General features: G+C 45.5%; 1 protein-coding gene across 1 annotated transcript; it reads right to left on the bottom strand.

Annotated features, from left to right (window-relative positions):
* Positions 1–1,932: 1,932 nt before the first annotated feature.
* LOC142582820 (calsequestrin-2-like) lies at positions 1,933–23,339 on the bottom strand. Its single transcript, XM_075692879.1, has 12 exons — positions 22,859–23,339; positions 18,311–18,398; positions 17,170–17,258; positions 16,979–17,084; positions 14,828–14,901; positions 14,030–14,116; positions 11,523–11,615; positions 10,750–10,935; positions 5,895–5,957; positions 3,865–4,012; positions 3,465–3,776; positions 1,933–2,086 (listed from the first exon to the last, which is right to left on the bottom strand). The coding sequence occupies exons 1-12, from the start codon at positions 23,114–23,116 to the stop codon at positions 2,058–2,060; spliced, it is 1,533 nt and encodes a 510-aa protein (XP_075548994.1). The 5' UTR covers positions 23,117–23,339; the 3' UTR covers positions 1,933–2,057.
* Between the last annotated feature and the right edge of the window lie 229 nt (positions 23,340–23,568).

Below are 23,568 nucleotides of genomic sequence, written 5' to 3'. Positions count from 1 at the left end.
AAGCCTATACACCTTATGACGCGTGAAAATAGAGAAACGAGGGTTCAGGAATTATTTTAAATTCTAATTACGTCAAGAACCTGAAAATTTCGCCAGGGGTTAAACTTAAACGCCAATAAAATAGGATGAAAGTAAGCTTCTAATTCCACTTAATACTCAATTTGAAATTTGTGTCTTGCATGTACAGTTACTTTAGGATTGCGGAAAATATTGCGGATAACGGCAGTATGATAGTTTCACACTTAAGATTTTTTTTTGCGGAGGCTATTTGATACACATGAATATAAATTTCATATTTCAAAGAGATTAGCCATAAACGCCCATCAGTTTCCTATTAAATACAATTGTTATTTCACGGCTGCTTGGTATACATATTGTGTCATTCATCAAACTCAATTATATACGCCTATAGGAGAGCCCAAATACGTAATCTCACAGGTCATTATTACACCAATAACTTTGGGTTCAGCCTGCCCGAAACTCAACATTGCACTCATTCTTGCGAAATAGAAACCTTGTGTAACGCATGGTTCCTCCGTAACACAGAAACAGTGTACAATGGCAATATAACGCTTTCGAGCAGTTTCTCAAGGAATACTTTACAACGGCAATATTTTGTCCACATGCGTTAAATTTTGTCCACAAGTTCACCCTAGCATTGATCTCGCGATCGCTAAATGTGATCTCGGTCGCATGTGTAGTCATACCAGCGCAGCGGGCTGAATTTTGCGCCACTTGTAAGATACTCAAGGTTCAGGAGCACTTGCATGCGCAATTTATTGCAGAAGCAGCCATTGACACACGTTTCGAACTCTTCCTACGCTTAACTCGTAACATTTTCCCTAATCTCGCCAAATATAAACAAGGCACCTTGTTTTGTTCACCGAGGACCTCGGGGAAGCCAACTAGAAACCCCTTACGACGCATGAAGACAGGAAAACAAAAAAACAACGGTTCAGTAATTATTTTCAAAGCTGATATTTGTCAGGAACGTGCAAGTTTCGTCACACATTAAGCTAAACATTTCAGCTATTTTCGCCGAACTTGAAGTTTATATCTTGTGCAACTTGAGGAATTTGGCAAATATAGAAAATAAAGGATATACGACACTCTAACGCTTGAATAAGCTTTCAACGAAAGCTACAATTGAGCTAAACAGAAGAATTTATCGTTCGCCACGCACGACTTTCTTCCAACCTCAACGAAATGTAACCCCCTGCTTCGCATAGTTCAAGGAAACAGGGGAAGAAACTACACGTGTATAAAGTATAACAATTGGGAGACGAGTATTGAGTAACTTTAAAAACCACATAATAAATCAACACACTTCGAACTTTCAGTAATCAAGCATAGAATTTTCTTGATAATTTTCCCGTATTTCCTGTAAATGTGAAATTTCTGCCGCTTTTGATTTTTGTCCCAGGAAAGACTTGACATTTTGAGCGTTTATAACGCCTCCAAAGAGGCAGAAAAAAAAAGGGTTAGGAATTTTATGTAACCCCTACTTGTTATACAGGCTTCAAAATTCGCCTGTGCATCTCCCCTAACATTCCCCACTTTTCATTAAAATATCAATATTGTGAGCGATATAATTTTTTTCAGAAAACTGAAAACTCGCATATAACGTTTCTTGAGCGCTTCTAGTCGCAAGAAATGTTTCGCTGTAAAATCGCCTGCAAAGGCACGTCTCGTTGTAGGGATATGATAAAACATGGAGCTAACGCTGGGCATTACAATCAGCAAGCTGCTGCCGAAACGTGTTAGACCAAGCATGCTCAAGTGCCAACGTCGGCAGCACACAGTCGCAAATGAACGTTCTTGCGCCTCGAAGGTCGTAATGTTTCGCCTGTCGATACATGCCCCGGCTGTGTTCATAAGGCTGGCACGTTTGTGCATGTCAATTCAAATACATTTGCACGGAGATTTATGAAGTATATGTAACAGGTTTATTTGTATAAAGAACAATCGCAGCCATATGCACATGCGTAATAAATTATATGTTGTGGAGTGACATCTGCAACAGTAAACAGTCCACTTAAAATATCCATAAGGCAGGACTACAGTTCCGTTCTTGCAGTTGTGGCACCTGGAAATAAGTGAAGAGAAAGAAAAGGTTATTGCTCACAAATAAGTTGCACGCATTGCTTATAGAGAGCTGCTGTAACGATGAGAAAGTGTCTGCTCAGAGTACACGACATACGGTTTAGCAGAATTGCTGCAAACTCATGACATTTCCGAGACCGAAGTGCTTACAATACCTCTTAAGTTGGCTGCTTAAAGATGGCTGCTTAAAGTTGCAAAACCAACAGGAACACGGCATCACGTTTAGCGTGCAAAGTCAGTATTCGCATCGGTTTGGTTACCATCAGTAAGACAAGCATGAACCACAGGGACGAGATAAAATGTGCCCACGTCGTGTACTGCACATGACAATGCTTAATTTACACGTATTTCATAAATATAAAAAAAGTGTAAACAAAAAGAGTGATTATTCTATGACTTAAGTTGCAGATAGATTTCAGCGCAAGACTGCATAGTTCAATGTGCACCTGAACGGACCTGCAGATGTACAAAAACTGAGCCTGCTCATAATGGTGTCGGTGAGTGTGGTTGCGCCAGCATGGCTATTAACGCTATCCTAAATGAACCACACACGAAAATATCAAGTAAAATGAAGCGAGTAGGTCACACTCCGAAACATCAAATTGCAAACGTCGAGGGCGTGACAAACAAGTTATCTAGTCAGCTAAGCACGATTCAGTTCGATTACCCCTGCCTTGTGTCAGTTGGCGCAAGGCAGGTGTAATTTGAAATCGCTGGGAGAAGCCATCACTCTGCAGTTGAATTCTGTGCCAAACGCACAATTTGATTAAGAGGCATGCCCGTAGTGAGGGACTCCGGATTAATTTTAGCCACCAAGGGAATCTTAACGTGCCCCCCCCCCACCCCCTGCACGGGACACGGGCGCTTTTGCATTTCGCCCCCATCGAAACGCGGCACCCGCGGCCGGGATTTAATACCGCGATCTCATGCTTAGCAGCGCAACACCACAGCCCCTAAGCCATCACGGTGGGTTTCGCGCTGCAGTGAACGTAAATATGACAATGATGGTGATGATGGTGGTGCTTATATGGTGACGGTGGTGATGTTTCAGTGCTTCGTGGTACTGTCTATATAACATTAAAAGAATAACCACGCCCACGGGTATTTAGTGCGTCTTCGACGCGCTTGCGCCGAAGCGCTGCGTGTGAGACGCCAAGGCCCACCGTACAAGCCACACGATCCGCTCAACACTATTACTGACCAGTCTTCTTGGTTCTGCGAGAATTCTGATCAGTGATCGCCCTCGCTACCTTCCCTGCTACCTCTCGCGTGCACAAGTGCATAAAACACAGCTACAGCTCCCGATTGCCGATCCGGACTAAAGTTTCGGGCTCGAGGCTGGAAAGGCGGCGCGTGCCCACCGGAAGAGATGACGAGCACGGCGGGTGGCGACGTAAGCGTCGGGTGCAGGGCATCCCCAGTGACCTGGCACACCCAGGAGCCATCGTCGCGGCCCCGGGTCAGGCCGCGCACCACGAGGCTGCAGTCCCCGTCGCGACCAGCTCCGGCCCACGACAGATGCGGTAGCCGGGAGAGGCTGGCCCCCACGTTGCGGCCATCGCGCAGCCACAGGCAGTCGCCGGCCGCCGGGTCCAACACGGTGCAACGCAGCTCGGCGGTGCCACCTTCGGCGCCGATCTGGGAGGCTGGAACCTCACTGAAGCGCCACGTGCCTGCAACAAAAAATAAAAAGAACAGTTTATGATGCGAGCCGTAAGAGCACACAGTGTGTACACATATATACTGTCCACCCGTGCTCACCCGATTCCCCAGTTCCATCGGCGGCAGATGCTGCTCCTGGCGCCGCTAAAGAGGCAAACCAGGCGAGAAGCTTCTGTACGTTCTCCTCGTCCGAGCCTCGGCCCCCGGTAGCGTTGAGCGTCGACACGTCAAACCACTGGCCCTGGCCCTGCAGACGAAAAGCGAGGGAACGGAAAAGGCGGCGCGCACGGGATTTTAGAAAAAATAACATTGCGAAGTTTAAGGAAATAATGAAAGGCACTTGTGACAGCGCCTCCTACATCGTGGAGCAGGCAATATGCCCTAAGCTCAACGCCGCGTACATTACATAGCAAATCGCCTTAATCCATCTCAAAAGCAACTACGAAGCGATCGCGTAACATTCTCGCTGGTTTTGACGTCAGGTCCATGAGAAACTGTATTAAGGCTATTCAAATCGCGTTCTTGCCGCCAGCTTTTGAGAACGTTGACGCGAAGTTATTGTAGACCACTGCGTCGTCGTAGACGACTAAAAGCAGGAAGCAGGACGCAGCGTCAACGTGGCAACTCGTCACACTATGTTACATCTTTATCTGTGTGTTTATGCAAAGAAAAGCTGTTTTTATCCCACGCAACATGGAGATCGTTATTTTCTCTACGTACGTAAGGATGCTGCTTCTGTCATCTGGCAGTGGTATGTAAACAAAGAATCTTTCTTTAAGTTCCCAGAAAGCCAGCCACTAATAAGAACCGACTTGAAAAGTGGATATGTCCCCGAGCTTTTTTCAGGAGTAAGAAGGTTATCCCGAGGAAAGAATGCGATGAGCAGCGCCACGGAAAGGGTGGACAGTGGTGGACAGTCAGCCGACAGGGTGGGAATAATTCAACAGCAAGCAGACTTCAGCGATTCATCTGGTCATGAATTCGTTTTGGGCGTACTTGCTGCTGCGACAACAGCAGGTACTCGCAGCAGACATTGATATCTTCGTTATCGTTTTCGTTCAAGAAAACTTATCTTACCCGCTACGGGGAATGGATTGGCCAAGAAGCAGGCCGTTACAGGTGTGTGCGCGTACCCCTGAAAGCCCGAACAATATTTCACATCGAAGAAAATTAGAACATTTTGTTCACACTAAATACATTGGTGCGATGAAAACGGTTAAATAATTTATTCAAGATTACTACAGTAATCAATTTATTTTTTAGCTATCCAGAACTAGGACCTTCCTCCAGCATATAAAAACGATAGTAAGGACTACATATGGTTTCCAGCGTTTAAATCTGTTCTTAGGCATAAAATAAAGCGTATCAAAACTTGTACGTTGGGTTTTGTGGGGTTAAATAATAAACCAAAATAAACCGTAAGAGATATTATAAATTGGGTAAGAAAAAAGCGCAGGAATGAGAAAAATGCTCAAATGAATTTCGGGATAAAATAATTCAATATGAAGGAAGAAATCAATTCAGCAATAGATAATTCTGAAAATAAACAACGTAGTCGCTTGTTCTCAATCACTAAGCTTTAGATTGAAATACAGGCCTCCCTATGACTGAAGGCCAGCGATGGCGCCCCGTGGAAGAGAACGGCTGAGGAAGTTAATGATAGCCCAACTTGGCAAAATTTCCCTTGGAGCTTGTCTCAAAAAAAACAGCTTGTCAAGAACAACCTCGTGATTCCCAACACCTTCATTCGCTGCAGTATTCGCCCGCTAGTTTCGTCCGGAGCACATCCCAAAACAATGTCAGTGCTTGTAGTTTTCTTTGTTGCTAGTGGCGCTGGTACTCCGCCATTGAAACGCGATACTCAGGCTGTAATGGCTGTTGGTGCTTTATGCGCCACCGAGGAGCGCTGAGTAATCACTGAAGAGGCGAAACACAGTAGCGACGTATATATAAAGGCATCGATGCTTTCATGCCCACCATTGAACAACGAAGACTTTGCCCTCCACACTGCTGTAAACCAGCTAGACGAAAGACCTTTTTTCGTCAGACAAGACCTTGTGACCATGGTCTCGCATGTCAAAACTGCAGAAGGTCACAAAAAGCGCGCAGTAATAGTAACAAGAGATTACCGTGAGGAGATCATGCGTTCCGAGGTGCGGTCCAGGTCCGGTTTGGCCGAGTCGCCTCAGCATCTGCACAGTACACGACGAAGAAGAATATACAAGGTATTATTTCGTCGCAGAGTTTATGAAATCGTACTTCAATGTGAAGAGAAACGAAGTGTAATCAACAGACCTGCAACGTAGACAGATCCTGAAGTCAAATTCCACCACCACAGCCGTGCAAACAACTCGTAGCTCACCTCGAACACGGAGGCTGTATTACACGGAATACTGCATGGTTAAAACGCCGCGCGTATGTGTTGGCTATTCGGATGAGATACACACAAGATATCTTTTTTTTTAGTTTATGATAATTGATCATTACGCTTCAAAGCGAATTCGGGGCTCCGACACACGCTGCTATTACATTTGATATGAAGCCGTCGAACGCCTGCCTTCGCCAGAAGAAAATGGCTGCGAAGCTCCCCTTAATTATAGCGTAAAACCTTTCATTGTTTACAAATATTAGGTCAAGGACGGCTTCCCGTTTCACTCACTGACGTAGCCCGCTAAGTGTACAGAGCAAGAAAGGCATTGGCGGCCATATCAAGTAGCAGGCGTGCGTTAAAATCTAAGTCCTCAGATTTTGAACAGTTTTCCTATGTAAATAACGACAATTTTACTAGTCAAGATTCCCGTAAGTTACACGAAAATATTTAATTATTAGCCTTGAGGCTAGAGATAAGACATGCGCTCTACAACTTGAAAATACTTTCCACACAGTGAAACAACTCAAACACTCGTGTTCTGGCGCAGTAGACTGATAAGCCCCGCCACTTAAAGTGCTTTGGGGCAGCACTCTCTGCTGTTATCACGCGAACGAAACCATCTTATTAAGGCGAAATTATATATCTCTCCGTTCAGTCAACTTTCGAATTCCGTGAACGAAAACGCGACAACGACACGAAAAATACAAACACTATCTTCATCATCATCATCATCATCAGTGACTAAGACGGACCCTGTAAGCAAGCAAGATGGATGATAAAAAGGATGACAAAGCGGATTAAGTGGATGACTAGGCCAATTGATGGATGACTAAGCGAATCAAGATGAATGACTCAGGATTAAGATTTATGACTAGGCCATTTAAGAGGATGACTAAGCAAATAAGTCTAATTGAATTAAGAAGATGAGTAAGCGAATTAATAGGAATGACTAAGAAGTAGACTAAGCGAATGAAGGGGAATGACTACGTGAATTAAGAGGATGAGTTAGCGAAGTAGACTACGCGAATTAAGAGGGATGTGTACATGTGTCCGTCTTAATGCATGGGCACTTGGGCTTTCGCCTTCAAACCGTCTTAGGAACATCATAAGAGACCCTGGGAATTATTTGCAATTGCGGCCGAATGGTTAAGTTAGCTAACAACGGGTTGTGCTGGAAGGCAAGAAGTTCTATCCCACCACCAGACACGTATTTCTTTTCTATTAAAGAAACCGGAAACGAGACAGGAACCTACCTACCTATCTACTTACATGGCGACCGCAACGTGCCTATAATGGGGAAAACAATGCTTCGCAGTGAAACAACCTAGTCGCAAATATTGCGATCTGTTGTAGTACGGGCAGCGGACACAAGGGATGGGATTGCATTGCGTGACTGCCTGCCAATGCAGCCGAACGTACGAAGGCGCTGTCTCCGTACGATACCATGAAAAGCATTAGCGCTTTCTCTGGTTAGTCTGCAGATGTCGTTTGAACATGTAATTATGATTCAGGGCAACCATAACATAAAGACCTAACGATAAGTATGTGAGCTTTCTTGGTCTTTAGGTTAACATCTCCGAATGCAAGGTAATATATTAGGTATATACCTGAAACTTCGGCGTTAAGATGCTTGCTGCTAATAAATACCAGAAGATGTAGTTCACTCCCTTTTGTAGAAAAAACATTTATGCTACGCAACAATGCAGCTGCATAGCATTCAGCGTTCAAGCGCTGCCATGAAACAACCAACCCCGGTTGGTATCTAAGAATGCATGTATCACGTTTTGGGAGGTTATTTGTAGCCTTATGTTGCACTATGTGTTACAGGTGGAGCTCACCTTGCTGCCGTGCCTTATCCGTACGTGGGAACCGAAACCGGTACTTCGAGCGCCCCTTACTCAAGGAGCTGTTCCAAACACCATGTAGCGACTCTGCCATTACTGGTCGAAGAGGATGCGCAACGTCTCAACGACAGCGTCTTAAAACACCCCTCGTGGGTACGTGCCACAGTGTAAAGGCAACAATAACGATAATCCAAGCCAGTTGCATTGCAAATCGCCTGCTTGGTTACCATAAGCTATAGGCATTCATAGCCCCATATAGAGAACCAAATTCAAGAAGAGCACCAAGATAAGGCCCGAATTTTATTGCCCAGGTGAGTTGAGGGGCAGCGGAAATTCGCAACATCTTTCACTTTCCGTGAAAGGGAGCAAATGGGTCATAAATGGCTACCCTTTCGGCCTGAAACGGACAGGCTTGCATGCCGACATGACAGGCGATGACGTAGTTTCCGTGAAACGGAAATCTGCAGGAGACCAGGCCAAAAAGTTACCGTAGACTTGAAAATTTCAGAATCACAACCCAGTTTCCATCTAAGTTGTTTCTTTTGCGCAGTTGTAATAAAAAATTTAGTTGCCAGAAACTGCATCACACGCTCCGCCTTCAGAACGTTGAACGTTCTGGAGGCGAAATGCAAACAATAAATCAGGTGGATGCACACGATAGTCGACGTAGATTTTACATGGACTAGAGTGACGTTTGTTGCTTGTCGAGGAAATAATGAGATGTGCATGCACAGAGCAGTACGTTTATATGTGAATACATTTAAGGCTTGTATACCGCGTCCGTAAAATGGAGTAGTGCACATATAAATTATTCAAACAAAACACGGAAATCATTGACTACCATGCGCTATCGACTAGGTATGTGTGCTTTAGAGGATACCTAGAAGTCCAGATTATATTTACACGCTTTAGGTGACGATTTACTGTTTTATCAGGTAGAACAGAGGTGCGCTCATTGGCACTACGCTCACGGTCATAACTTCGAGCTATATAACATATGGTGACACGCACACCGTCCAGTAATGTGGCTGCCCAGATATAAGAAAATTAAGAAGAAAAGCAATGAAGCCGTTTAGTATGCGCGATTCTGTTAAGAGGTCTGCGCATTCTAAATATAGCCATAAACCGACATTATACTTGCAGATTTTATCGGACGAACCACACCGAGGGTAAACTTGTTTTCAGGGGAAAGCATTCCCCCGCGTCGCGCTACTGAACTACACAAGATGCCGCGATGCTCGTGCCTGCTTGCACGAAGTACGTGCAGCCCAACGGATCTATGATCTGATCACTCGAGAATGCCGACTGTGAACTCCACGAATTTACATTGAAGACGCTCTGTGTGCTACGTGTGCGTGCACGTGAAGAGGGTGCACTCTTTAGCGCCGCTGATGTGTGATGACACAACGGTGAACAAAAGGTAACGTACTCTAATGTTTAACTACCACTCGAAAAACAAAGAAGATGGTCGAGCGGCGGCGCTATGGTGTCAAATCATGGCCCATTCTGGCTGCATCTTTGCCCACGTACAAGACTTCGACATATGTCATAGTTCTTGGTTCAAAAGTGTTACTAGTCTCCATTCCGTTGCTGCAGTTTTCAACGACGATTGAAATATTTAGACCAATTTCGGTTACCTCGATGTGCGGCGCTTCTTTTGTCTCAGTTGGCTGAGGTATGTTGTCTGTTCTTCGTATTTCCGTAGTTTTTTTACTGCGCTTGAACACTTTACCTAGGCATTAAATCTATCGCGAGGTTTTTCGGTGACCACTGGCGATCTGCTGGCGTAGTCTGAAGGCCATCAAAACGGTCGACTAGCAGCGCTGCGACGTTTAATGATGATTTAAGATTGCTGATCTGTCCCAGAAATCTTAATATCAAAACCCACTGTAGCATCTGAAGATAGGTTTTACGTCAGATTCACTGCACATACTCTTCCCCTCGTAACAGTAAACGCGGCACCGGTAGAAGAGTTTCTCACCACTTTGGAAGCACAAGTCCTACTGGCTTATGAATGCATGCGTTGACGGCCCTACCTGTGACAATTTCGTTTGGGCTGACAAAAATGACGCATCTGTGTCTCTGGTCACGCTATAGTACGAAGAGGCCGGTACTGTGCACGACGTTCGAGGCACTGGGCAGCGGGACACACTCAGAGCAAAATATACTATTATGAGGTGATTGTTTTCACTATCGCAGCTTATTTTGTAGGTCCGTAGATCCTAGGAAACGAAATTGCGCTATGGCTGCATTTTAGAGCATATACTTCCATTGTGAACACATAGGAATGTGTTCACAATGGAAGTATATGCTCTAAAATGCAGCCATAGCGCAATTTCGTTTCCTAGGATCTACGGACCTGCGAAATAAGCTGCGATAGTGAAAAAAATCACCTAAAAATTTTGTGCACAAATAGTTTCCCTAAATAATTTTCTGCCTTCCTGTTTATTTAAATCAACTTCCCCTGTACGAGGTAGCGAACTGCACATACTGTAAAGCTTTCTTAGGTTTCAAGTGCGCTGGATCTGCCATTTCCTTTAGCCGCTTTACCCCCGTGTGAGGTTACAAACCGTAATTTTTTATTGTTAACTTTCCTGCCATTTCATTGTTTGCTAACCTCTTGTTCTCTCAACTCTCATGCTGGGCGAACTGCCATACGATACTGCACAAATACACTGCGCTTTCTTACGGGAATCATAGCGCGACGTGACAATTAATTTGAGCCTTTCTAACACCACAGAGTGCTCGCTGAAGCCTAAGCACACGTACCATGTGAGCCGTGGGCAGAACAGCGGGGTCCACCCAGAGAAGGTTGAAGTGGGGTACGGTGCCAGCCAGAGCGGTGGTGTTGGTAATGTTGCGCAGGGTGCGATGAAGAAGCCGCAGGAAGTAGGCGCCGAGCGGTGACGCCTCGTCAGCCACGGCCAGCACAGTCACACGGCTCGGATCCACCAGCTGCGCACAACGTACACAACGATCGAGAACTGCACATATGACACGGGCCACACATACCAGGTCAGCATCGCCCGCAAGCGTTACCTTTAGCTGGAAGTGGCGTGACACTTGCACTAGCATGGCGAGCAAAACGAGAAACAATCAGTGCGAAGTGAGGATTCGGTACATATTGCTTTCACCACTGCAAAAACGTTTCGACGTTTTATTTAGAAACCATGGCGCCAAAAGTGATAATGATGCACGCGTCTTTTTTTTTTTTTGCCTTAATGAGGAGTTACATGACACGAAATCACGGAGGGCTGTAGTAGCAGTTGCCTTCATTCTCTTCGAGAGTCGTAGTTATGTGCAAGCCATTGGCGGGATTAAAGCACAGCATTTCCTCCCATCATCCATTAACTGTGCGCATAAAAGACGACCACGACAGCGCAAGGAGGGTCCGCCTTATTCTTTAGCACAAACAGGGAAAATTCAAAGACTAGTGTAGCATCCTAACGGAAACTGCAAGCGACGCTGCTAACGTTGAAGTTCTCTTGCGCTGAAAATCCAAAAAGGAGTTTCAAAGCTTCAAAAAGTGCTAAGTAACTCACCTCAGGGTCGTGCAGGTTGTGTTCGTCAACTTTGGTCAGGGCAACGTGCTTGTTCTGTGCTATGAAAGTCCGGATGTCTTGCAAGCTTGCCGGCTAATGGAACAAAGGCAATAAGACAATCTTATAACTTATCTTATAAATCAGGGTGCTCAGAGGTCTTAAAGAGCTGTGAAACGGGATCCTGGAAGTTCGTGCCAATAAACCAAAGCCCAGTGCATAAGATCTACCGAGTTAGTTATGAGCACGAAATACGTGAAGGGTTTAGAGAAATAAAGTTGACTGAGTACGACGAGGGCTGGTCGACGGATTATCCAATATGAATGACTATAAAGAACAAGGGACCGCTTGGCCACCTTGTTCTTTGTACACGCTTTTATTAGCTTCCATATATCTATATTCATGAGCGACTTTTGTAAGCTTGATTTTTAAAAACCCTAATAGCTGCCTTATCTCCAATGTACACGACCAAATACATTTAAGAGTACGAGATCAACAAAGAACGAATAACTAGATTCATGTCTATGTTCTAAGCAGTACATCTTACTATCTTTACTTTGAATTCGAGTAAGCAGGAAGTAAGACAATACCAGCCTGCTTATTTTTCTTTTGTGTTGTACTTGAATGCCGTCGTATTGACAAAAAGCAATAAGTTTGGCGAAGTTTGTTGTCGGCCCTTTCACGATAATTGTTGGATGAGCAACGAGCTGTCTCATTTGCGTCGAGTGTGAGTACAGGCGCAAAATCACCGCGTCGCACAACGTTTCATTGTATCATGCACCGATATCTTAAAATATGCAAATGCCACGTAGCTGGACAGCACTAAGGTAATGTTTGCCGTCGCGTGGAGATGCATTATGTCCCATTCAGTCACGGCGCACACGTTTGTGGACGTAACTTCTTTTTGTCATTACTGTGCCGTGGTTGCAAGGAATTGACAACGAACATTAAGCATTGAGTAAATTGAACATTCTGCTTTCCTAAAGTACACCCACTTCACTTCTGAGAGAAATTTATCGCTTTACACGACTGCTTTGGTGAAGGCACTGCCGCATTTGACGGGACGTTTTGAAGTGGGGCGTTTCGGTAGTAATTTCGAAAGATGCTTTTCCCTAGTTGCAATGCTTGTTCCAAATAATTAACCTGTGCATGTAATTCGAGCGGATGATTCAATATTTTAATGAAGACACGTAGCATTACTGACTGTACAATAAATGAATATATAATTACCATGAAATTATGATTAGCTCTCTATAAAATGCACAATCATTCTCGTCCCGCCTTGACTTGCTTTCTATGGAGCCTCCAGCACCTTGGCATAATTATGTAAAGTTTACACATTTATCGACAGTCGAACATAATTCGTGACTGAAGGGGATATTTTTTGAATTCCAACGAATTACATAATTAGTCAATCAACTTCTCAATTATTATAATTAGATGAAAAGTGCCAATGAGAAAATTGCTCAGCAACATGAAAAACGTCCAACACAGCTTTTTGTGACTCAATGCGTGCGACATAAAAGTCTTACCGAGCGTGAAAGAAGCTCGCGAATACACGCAAAGTGCCGCGAGCAGTCAGTCGCGTGGCAATTTTGCGTGTATTCGCGGACTTCTTTCATGCTCGGAAAAACACTCATGTAGTACGTATTGAGCAAGAGAAAGCTGTTTCGGGAGTTTTTCATGTAGCTCTACAATTTTCTCATTCACAGTTCATCTAATTATAATATTTGAGAAGTTGATTATCTAATAAAGACTAATTATGCAATCCGACGAAATGCAAAAAAAAATCCGAGTATCTCCAAGCGACGGTAAACACTACCTTGGTCCGGTCCAGCTACGTGGCATTTGCCTATCTTTAAATCTTGGTGCATGACAGTTGTGACACCCTGTATAACTAGGCATTTACATCAACTACACCTACATTTCGTGCAAAAGTTTGTTGAGCTACGTCTGCAGTGGTATAGAACTCGCGTTGTGGTCAGTAGTCAAGTTACACGGAAGGGAGCCAGTATCAGTGGAAATTTCTAAAGGTCATCGGGAAGTGGGGCAAATTGAAGTAAAAAAATTGCGGGAACAGCAACGCATTCAGCACATTTTAGGTATGCGTTTTTTTAATTTATGCTAGAGAATTAGCAAGCAGTGCATGCTGGCTGGCTTCAGTTTCATGCTTGAAACATGTCCCCTGAATTTTTATTGAGTAGGTAATTAGTATTTTCAGTTATCGCAATCGTACAACATACCATGCTATACTACCGCAACACAGCCACCTTGTACTCTAGTTGTCTATGTGACCTGTTCTTCGCGGCGAAACGAACTGTTCACAGAGCGTAATTTACAAATTGCGCGCCACATCTAACAATCGCCATGATCTAGCTTTCTGAAACGCAACGCAACAGGCAGAGGAAATACCGTAAAATATAAACTCGCAGAATGTATCAAACTTCTTTTTCGCCTTCTGCCTTTCACAAACAGGTGTACTTCATAAGGCGTCCAAATGACAGACTCACGTTCTGGGGGCAGATAACAGGCTGCTTGACAAACGGGCTGTACAGGGCGATCTGACCGACCGTGCTCAACTTCAGATGCTTGGCCACCTAAAAAAAACAGCGGCTCACCTGTTTCAAAGATCGGTACTGAGCACACAACACAGACGACACTGAGCGCAGAACGCGGAAACAGTGTTTTGGTCCCAGGCTGGTTGCTGCACGCACGAAATCACTTTCAATAAAATTGGGCCCGCGGAATCGTGCAGGTTCTGTGAACCAGATGAGAACAGATATTTGTGCTAAGACGCAGATATGTTTCCCAAATTAAGCGGGGCAAAGCATCAAGCTTAGAGAACTCAATAAGTATACGGTCTCTCCAAGACCATTCTGCGACAAGGGCATGCTTGACGTCTAAAATAAAAGACGTTGAGTGCGTATGGAAGTTTCTGATAACTCTAGAAACCTAAATGGACAATTTTTAAGCTATACAATTTGTAGAATTAATACCGTGGTGCTACCCGCTGTCAGGCCAACTGAAATACTTCACTTCGTACTTTCACGCTATCTCTCAAGCTAGCCCTTTTGTATGTCGAGTCGAAAGCCTTCTCATACACAAAATGCAGCGTTCACACAGGCGTCACATGCAAGGCGGCTTACCACGAAACGCGATTACATCACGTGACTTGGTGCAAAATTGGGACAAGCGCAATCCTACCCACTCCAGCACTCTGCTCAAGCAATGCCGAGGCACGAGCGACGTGCCTATGTCTAAAAAAATGTTTTCTCCCACACGGGAGGTAGGGAATATGACGAACTCACATTTCTGTCGAAGACTGCATAGAACCGAGCGTGGTGGCCTTCAGTAATGGAGGCTTCCTCAAACAACTTGTAGTCTGGAGGAATTGTAGTGGAAAAATAAGCTTCAGGAATCAGCGACATTCCACTCAACACGTTGTGTCCGTAAATGCACCGACATTTTGAACATAAACGAAAAATTAAGTGACTTAAAAAGTTGCGTGCAGGAGACTTGACAAGCCCAAAAACCCATCAAAGGCAACAGGAGGCTGTGGGCGTTCACATGCGAGTACACAGGTGGGTAGCAGTAAATTTACAAAAATTTGTGTACACAAACAGGAAGTAGTACATTTTAATAATTAGAAAGCGAGTAGTCTGCGTGCACAAGAAAATATAAAATTTATATATGAGCAGTATAAAGAATATTGTAGTTATGTAAACTGACAAAACAATGTAACATGGCACTATAATCGGTGCAGCACAAACTAAAAAAGCGGTCATATACAGCGTAGCATATGTGCCAAGGCAATAAAAAAATACCAAGAGTTACTTTGACTGGAAGTAGTTTTGCAAGCTCCATAAGGACAGAGGATCTATTTTTCGCAAGGCGACGTTAGTGAGTAATGTCGGAAGTGTATGCCGAAGGATTTGTTGACCCTAATTCGTTTTTGAGTGCGGAATGTTCCATTGTTCAGGTGTCCTTGTGTCATAGGCTGCAACAAGCGTATGTAGACAAGCTATACTTCAAATACCGTTTACTGCGTGCTGGAGTTTCCTGCGATACGCCAGAGCCACACGGTGTTGAAGGAGATTTTTAAATCTAGGTATATTAGGTGCTGTAAACAGGGGCTGCGTCGGTGTGTCATACGGCTTATTACATATCAGATGTATTGTTCCTTTTTTTCTGTGAGATAAAGAGAATGTATATTAGTTTCAGATGCCGCGCTCCATACTAGACAGCAGTAATTTAAATGACTTAAGATTAAAACATACATTAGTATACTGCTTTATTTTTCGTCGAAGATATTTAAGGCAGCGTTTACGACTGCGTCCACGACTTGGGACAGTTTTCCAGCGAGGAAGTAGTAAGGGGTATTCCACGACATGTTTATCAAAGATAGCGTTTTTATTGTTTTTACAATTTCAATTTTGAGTCTCCTGTAAGCGAATTTGTTTCTGGCACAATTTTCTTATTTTTACCTTGAAAATGACTTTAAATAAGTTTTTTTTATTAAAACAGGCTTTAAATAAATACTTTAGTTTTGTTTGCAGTAACTTTAAGGACGCTTTCAAGAGACCATTCGTGGACTTTCCTTAGATCAAAGTTGGCTGTCGTTAAAAGGTTATGTACATCGTTTTAATTAAATAACAAAGTGGTGTCGTCAGCGTAGATTGTATATTTTGTGTTAGGATCAACATTAACTAAATCAGTTAAGTACAAATTAAAGAGAAGGGAACCCAGAATGCTTCCTTGCGGAACATCAAGCTTAACTGGCCTGACATGTTATCTGGCGTCAAGTTGCACTAGCAGCTTTCCGCGTTTCAAGTACGAAGTGATTAGGTCGGGAGCTATGCCCCGTATACCGTAATAAGTTAATTTTTGAAACAATAGAACATGATTTATACTGTGAAATGTCATTGTAACCTACAAAGGCTCCCATGATTGAAAAATATTCTTCCAGGTTGTTCAGAATGAATTCTTTTCGTTCAAGGAGGGCAACTTCCGTGGACAAATGTTTTCGAAAAGCATACTGGCAACCAAAAATCAACGTCTCTTTCAGCAAATACTGTTATACGACAGGCCAGAACTTTCTCCAATCCTTTCGAAAATATAGGTAATATGAAATGAAAGTTAACGCAACATTATTTCTGTAGTTGTAGAGAGTGGAAATACAAGACGTCATTCAAGTATTTATTGTCCGACGATGAAAACATGCACTTGTCATATTGCAAACACAAGCGGCAGAACTGAAGCTATGGTGTACTTATAAGCTGTATGTTTTTATGCTACCTGCAAAACTTTATAACTGAGAACAATCTCAAAAGCGCTGGCAAGTCCATTCTGTTGAAAATTAGTGATAACCTATACATGCGTTGATGCTAGAATAACTGCTGCAATTCCTAGATATTTCCGCGTTCGTTGTGCATGTTACATAAGCTTCGCAAAATTCTCACCTGCGGCGCCATTAACGAAGAAACCGACCACCTTGAGGTCCTGTACGTGATCAAAGGCTGCCTTGTCCACTTTGCCTGTGATCACCGATATGCTGGGTTGGGATGCCTAGAGTTGCAAGTTTATTTTGTAAAAGGAGTGTATCATGGCGAACACAGTAGGCACCTCTGCAACGAGACATTTGAAAACTTGCCTTTTGGATCCAGGAAAGGAGGGATGATGTCGTTCTTGTGCCGCTGTAGGGAACCGCCCTGCCCTGGCGGAAAAGAAACCAGCTGCCCACTGGAACAGACGCAAGCCAAAGCCTTCAGTTGCGTGAAGGCAAACTGATTTACTATCAGTGGCGTGCATTCGACGTTACTAGGGGAAGGGAGTCGCGCAGAGCGCTGTAGAATTGACGCATTTAACAAAGTCAAGGTTCTGGGATTAGATAAAACAAAAAGGTGAGCCAAGAGCAGAGGTGCGTAAACCATGTCGGCGACATATTTGGTTATCAAAGCCACTGTAGAGAAAGATAGCAGCGCTAACGCGGAAAACTGCTTTTCTCGAGTGTGTGAAAATGTTTCACCACGAAATTCATTAAACAATAACGCTGGTGCAACTCTCAGCAATGATTTTGCAAGCGCTACACAAACTAAAAGCTTCGAAGCAAAAAATTCGATGCGAATGACAAAATTTAAGTTTTATGCACCCGAGCATGCGCACGTATGCTAGCATGTGCAAGAGGTGCATTTTGGAAGGCAACTCACAAGAAAGCCACGATTATTTTACTCCGTGAAAGTTTACCTGAACACCCCTATCGCTAGAAAGGCCAACGACCGTCGCAGAGCACATCTACTGGCCTACCCACCGTGTTTGCTCAGTGGTTATGGTGTTGGGTTGCTATGGTGAGGTCGCGGGATCTAATTCCGGCCACGGCGGCACATTTCGATGGGGGCGAAATGCGAAAACGCCCGTGTACGTAGATTTAGGTATACGTTAAAGAACACCAGCTGGTCGAAATTTCCGGAGTCCTCCACTACGGTGTGCCTCATAATCAAAGTGGTTTTGGCACCTGGCAAACCCCATAATTTAATTTTTAATCTACTGACCTTTGCTTTTGTGTGACAGCATGCCCATTCCTTTATACATAGTAGCAGGTGCATTAATGATTCCGACATGTTCGCGGCTGACCATACGAGAACTAGCACGAAATTGCTTGTCCTTTTTTTTTGCAATATGTAATGTATCTGCACATCCAATGGCAGTTCTGGAAAAACGGTGACGCAAGCAGCCAACATGTACTATGCAACCAAAGCAATAAATCACTAAATGACTAAATGAATCTGCCGTACCAGTCGCGGTAGGGACGGTCTCTTTGACTATGGATTCAGGAACGTCGCAGAACTTAAAATTCTCTCCTTCCAACAGCTGTGCAGCAGTCTGCAAAACAGAAAAGCACATGCATCGTCATTCGTGTGCTTCCATAGTGACTTAAGACAGTGAACCCACACCACGAAAGTCAACGTTGGCTCTAAAGCTCCACTATACGCATCATCGGCGAAAGGTCCCGTAAACGTTTATCTGCAGCTTTATTCCTAGATGTGAAAGGGGCATACGATAACGTATTACATGAGGCTATTCTCGACGCTCTTGTGACGGTTGGCTTAGGTGGTCGAGTATTTTTATGGATTGCAAGTTACCTTTCTGCAAGATCATTCTATGTATTAACTGACGATGGGCCAACTACGCGACGCTATACCAGCAAGGGCGTTCCTCAAGGCGGTGCTCTCAGCCCGACGCTATTCAACCTCGCTCTTATTGGGCTTGCTGAACACTTGCCAACTACCACCAAAATTTCAATATACGCAGACGACATCTGTCTCTGGACTTCGGCAGTCACACGTCCTCAGATACGTGCACGGCTTCAGAGAGCGGCTACTTTGACAGCGAGCTACTTGTGTGAACAAGGTCTCAGCATATCGCCAGAAAAATGCGCCCTAGTGGCGTTTACTCGCAAACCAATGACGCCTTATGTCATCTCAATCAATGGGCGGACCATTTCCTATGTCAGAACCTACAGATTTCTTGGCGTAATTATCGACCGAGACCTCTGTTGGAGCCCGCACGTAGCTTACATGAAACGACGCCTAACAGCAACCTCCCAGTTGTTTAAATACCTGGCAGGAAAGACGTGGGGGATGTCAGTAGACGCAATGCTGAGACTCTACAGAGCTCTCTTTCTCGGTTTTTTAAGATACAGTCTACCTGTACTGAACAATTAACACCTGCAAGACAAATATTCGTGTTCTGCAAGCAGCGCAAGCTCAAGCACTCAGAGTTTGTCTTGGTTTGCCGAGATGCACGTCAACTGAGGCAACTATTGCGATTGCTCGGGACCATCCAATGCAGACTCACATCACGGTGGAAACCCTGAGAACGCATATCAGACATTTGGCACGGGCCCCCTATCACCACCTTGCAGCACAACCTTAAGACAGGCACCAATCATCATTTTCTAAAGCTATCATCAAGTACAACGACAAACTTCCCTCGGGCTTCACCGCTGCATCTAAACCATCGATGCCCCCTTGGTGCCTTGTCAGCCCCACAGTCCATCTCAACGTGCCAGGAATCGGGAAAAAGTCTGAGCTGTCGTCGCCTGTGCTGAAACAACTCTCTGCTTCTGCACGAGCGGTACGCAGACCGTGCACATATTTATACTGACGGTTCCACAAACATCCAGTGTTCGTCCGGTGCTGTAGTCGTCCCAGAAAGAGGTATTACCATCAGCTTTAGAACTGACCACCCAACGACATCTACATCTGCGGAACTAGCTGCTCTTCGAGCTGCACTTTGTTTTGTCAATCGGGAACCACCTCGACAATGGTCAATTTTCAGCGACTCAAAGGCAGCCCTACAATCTGTACTATCAGCTCTGCGTCGCGGGCCATTCGAACAGCTCGTGTTCGATATTAGATGCCTACTCCATACATCACATGAGAAAGGACATCACGTGACGTTTCAGCGGCTGCCAAGTCACTGCGGCGTCATCGGAAATGAAGACGCCGATAAAGCCGCTCGGACAGCTCTTGAAGACACACAGGAAGAGGCCATACCACTTTCACGGTCCGACGCAGCCAGCAGACTTCAAGTGCTTGCACGGGAGATCACGCTCTCTCTATGGTGCACACCAAGCATCCAGACCAACCGCAGCAATCATCAACACGACCTGCCCTCCTTGATGCATCTATGTATGCCAACCGGACTCCGCCGAAGTGAGGCCACCCTGCTTTATCGCTTATGGCTAGGGGTGGCCTTCACGAAATCTTACTCGTTTCGCATTGGAATGGCCGACAACGCTCTCTGCAATGCCTGTCTTTGCGAGGAGACGCTGGAACACATTCTGTGCGACTGTCCTGAATATAATGTTCAGAGACAGTCCATGGCGTCCGTTCTAGCGCACTTTGACAATAGACCATTGTCATTTGCCACCATTTTCACATATCGCCGACTGAAATCATCGCAGCTGAAGGCGACGAAGGGACTACTTCGGTTTATGAAGGATACGGGCTTGGACAAGCGGCTGTGACAGTGATGTCACGTACCGCACAAGAGTGACAGACTGTAACCAACGATGTGTGTGCCGTGTTATGTGCCCTCTATCTCTTCTCCCCATCTTTCATCCCCCCATCCCGCTCCCATGTGTAGGGTAGCAAACCGGTTAGGCAAAACTGGTTAACCTCCCTGCCTTCCTTCTCCACTTTTTCCTTCCTTACGCATCATCGGATCGCTTCAACAAATATGTTTTGCTGCTTTCTGTGCCATGAGTGTATACGGTGCCTTGAGTGAAGACTACTGCTTCCATTCATTGTTGTTTAGTGCAACGTTGTTCAACGCGAATTTCACGTGGCTTCATCGGTGCTTCTGCGGTTTTATTTCTCACCAGTGCTCGCCTTCTCGAACGTGGAGAGCACTTTACTACTTAGTACTGTTACCGCGCAGCATGTGCAGCACAGAAACGAACGAAAATTGTCTAGGGCCCAGCAGGTTCAAAGAAAATGGCTAATTCAATAATCCATTTCCTCGCACTCCTGCGAAGCTTTTAAGGTCGTTTAACAGTGCGACTAATCTTTATCGTAACAATAAGCACGCTCCTGTGGCGTTAACAAAACCGGAATAATGATACTAAAGTGATTTTTCGCTGCAATAGAGCTTTGTCATTTTACACGACCATCAGAACGCTTCGACAGCGCTCAGAAAAGTCCAGCAGCCTAATGTGCCACAAGCGAGTCATCGGAGTTCCTGTTGGTGGTTTTGCGTGCTCACGAGGCTGCTGAGGCACTTAAAAGCTCGTTACAATGGGGGTCACTTGGGCTTACCGAGAACGTATAAGTAATGGAGGGACGTGGAGGCTAGACTAAATCCGGGCTGGGTAGTAAATAGGTTATAGCCTCAGCGAAGTGTATACGCACTTCGGTAGGGCATTGGTTTAAACGCGAATGAATTCCGAGGTCGAGCTACAGTGAGGAGCACAGCAGAGCGACAAACAAGCGACGGCACGCGCGAAGTGCGCAGCAGTCAAACTTTGAAAGGATACAGACACACAACAGCAGTGCGAGGTCAAACGTACAAGGGAAACGGCAAGCAGTGTCAGCGAATCTCGTCAAAAGCTGGCAGCTGCGAGTGAAACTCGCATTCCAACAAACGCGGAGCTTCAAAGGTAGCACGGAGAGAACGATTGGGCGACGTGAGCGAATGTTGTTTCTTGTAAACGCGTGAGTGAAATGGTGCCAACTCATTGTAAAATGGCTGTCCTATAGTATGTGGGAAGGACTAAAGCAGCATCGAGGCATGTCGGGTTTACCAGGATGAAAACATCTCAGTGTGAATCAGGAGCAAGTAATTGTGAGAAACCGTAGAATACTCTTTTGGGAGCGCACGTGCAAGCATTCCCGTTGTACTGATTTTCTGAATGCAACTTGTCATTGACATGCGGTTGGCTTTCGCTGCAGTCGGCTCAAAAGCTAAGTGTCACATTCTTGGGCGAATGAAACTGAAAAAAATATAAGAAAAGGTGAGGGATTTTATCTATAGGACTCTGGTGTCCCTTACAATGTGCAGCTAGAAGGACTACTGACTGCACACACATTCACAAACCTGCGCGTGGGAAGTTTAGAGGGCCACTGCGACCACTGCGAATTTATAGGGCCACAGAACACGTCACGCAAATAGGCATATCCGGCAGCGCACTTGGACAGGCGCTCCCTGTAACAAGCTTCGCGCTGTTTGCAGCTCCGCAAAACATACGAAGGAAGCACCAACTTTGCTGCCGGATGCATAATACCTCTCGGCAAAATAAATACCCGCTATGAGCCGCGGACTCTCGAAGTGATTAGCTGTGAATAGCGCCTGTGCCCGCTAAAGTGGAACATCAACTAAAGCAAGTCAGATCCCTGTTCGTACCTCGTCGCTGCCCTATATCCTCTGCACACAGGAGCACACGGCGAGAATCTGACGTGATTTGTGTAACGGTAAATTAGGGTTTACTGTCCAAGCCTACATTTGTTTCAATGAACGACGGCCTAGTGAGGGAACCCATAGTAGTTCCAACCACCTCAGGTGTTTCACTTAACGTACGCAGACATTTTGAATATCCCGCCCTATCGACACGCAGCTACTGAGGTAGAAAATCATCCGAGACCTTATGGTCTGCCAGCATAACGGCATTATATATAGTCCCTTAATCACCGCGACAGGTCGCGTTCACGATTACTCGCAATGCGAACTTAAGGCGTGTTTGACGAACGGGATACGCTATTCGTTCGCTCAGCATGCCCCGCTCAAGCGAGAGCAACTGGTGGCTACTTTTTCCCTGGAAAACGCTTCTCCGGCAGTCTCACCTCGAAGGCGTCCTCGGCTCCGCAGGGCTGTTTCCTCGCCCCGGCGTCGCTGGACACGCGAACCACCAGCACGGCACCGCTGGTCTCGGCCGCGGCCTGCACCAGGGCCTGGCTGGTCTCCAGTCGGCACACGCGAATCACGCCGTCGTGCGTTGGCACGTCCAACAGACCCAGTAAGCCGGCTGCCGTGCCGCAGGCCGGCGAGCAGAGCGCGGCGACCAAGGCCGCAAGCAAGCACGGAGTAGCTGCTGCACGCATCGCTGCCCCCTCCCTGGCGCTTGCGGTTTGCGAACGCTGTGGAGGGCTAGTTGCCGCAGCTGCACAAGGCTTTCAATATGCTTGCTCCGTTGGAGATGTGCGCAGCACTGGTGGCTTGCGAGCTGCGACTTTGCGCAGAGTGACCGACTGGCGGCGGAAGGTGTCACCGAACAACGCCCTCCTCTCTGCACTGGCGTCCTCTCAACTCTGCCTGACGCACTTGTCTGTTCGACAGCGATAACAACGACCGCCCCGCGACCGACAACAAAGCGCGCGTCGGCGGAAGGCGCCCGCAACCGCTTGCGTAGAAATGCCAAACTCGCGCGATCTAAACTGCTTCACGCTGTTGCGCTACGCTTTTGTGTCACTTGAGTTGCGAATATGCCCTTCTTGCCCTTTTATTTGTATTCGCTGAACTAAGGCTTGCGGCATGCAAGGTGGAGGCGCAGCTG

Source organism: Dermacentor variabilis, chromosome 5, assembly GCF_050947875.1.
Source record: "Dermacentor variabilis isolate Ectoservices chromosome 5, ASM5094787v1, whole genome shotgun sequence".
Classification (NCBI taxonomy): Eukaryota; Metazoa; Arthropoda; class Arachnida; order Ixodida; family Ixodidae; genus Dermacentor; species Dermacentor variabilis.
This window is presented reverse-complemented; position numbering and strand designations above follow the sequence as displayed.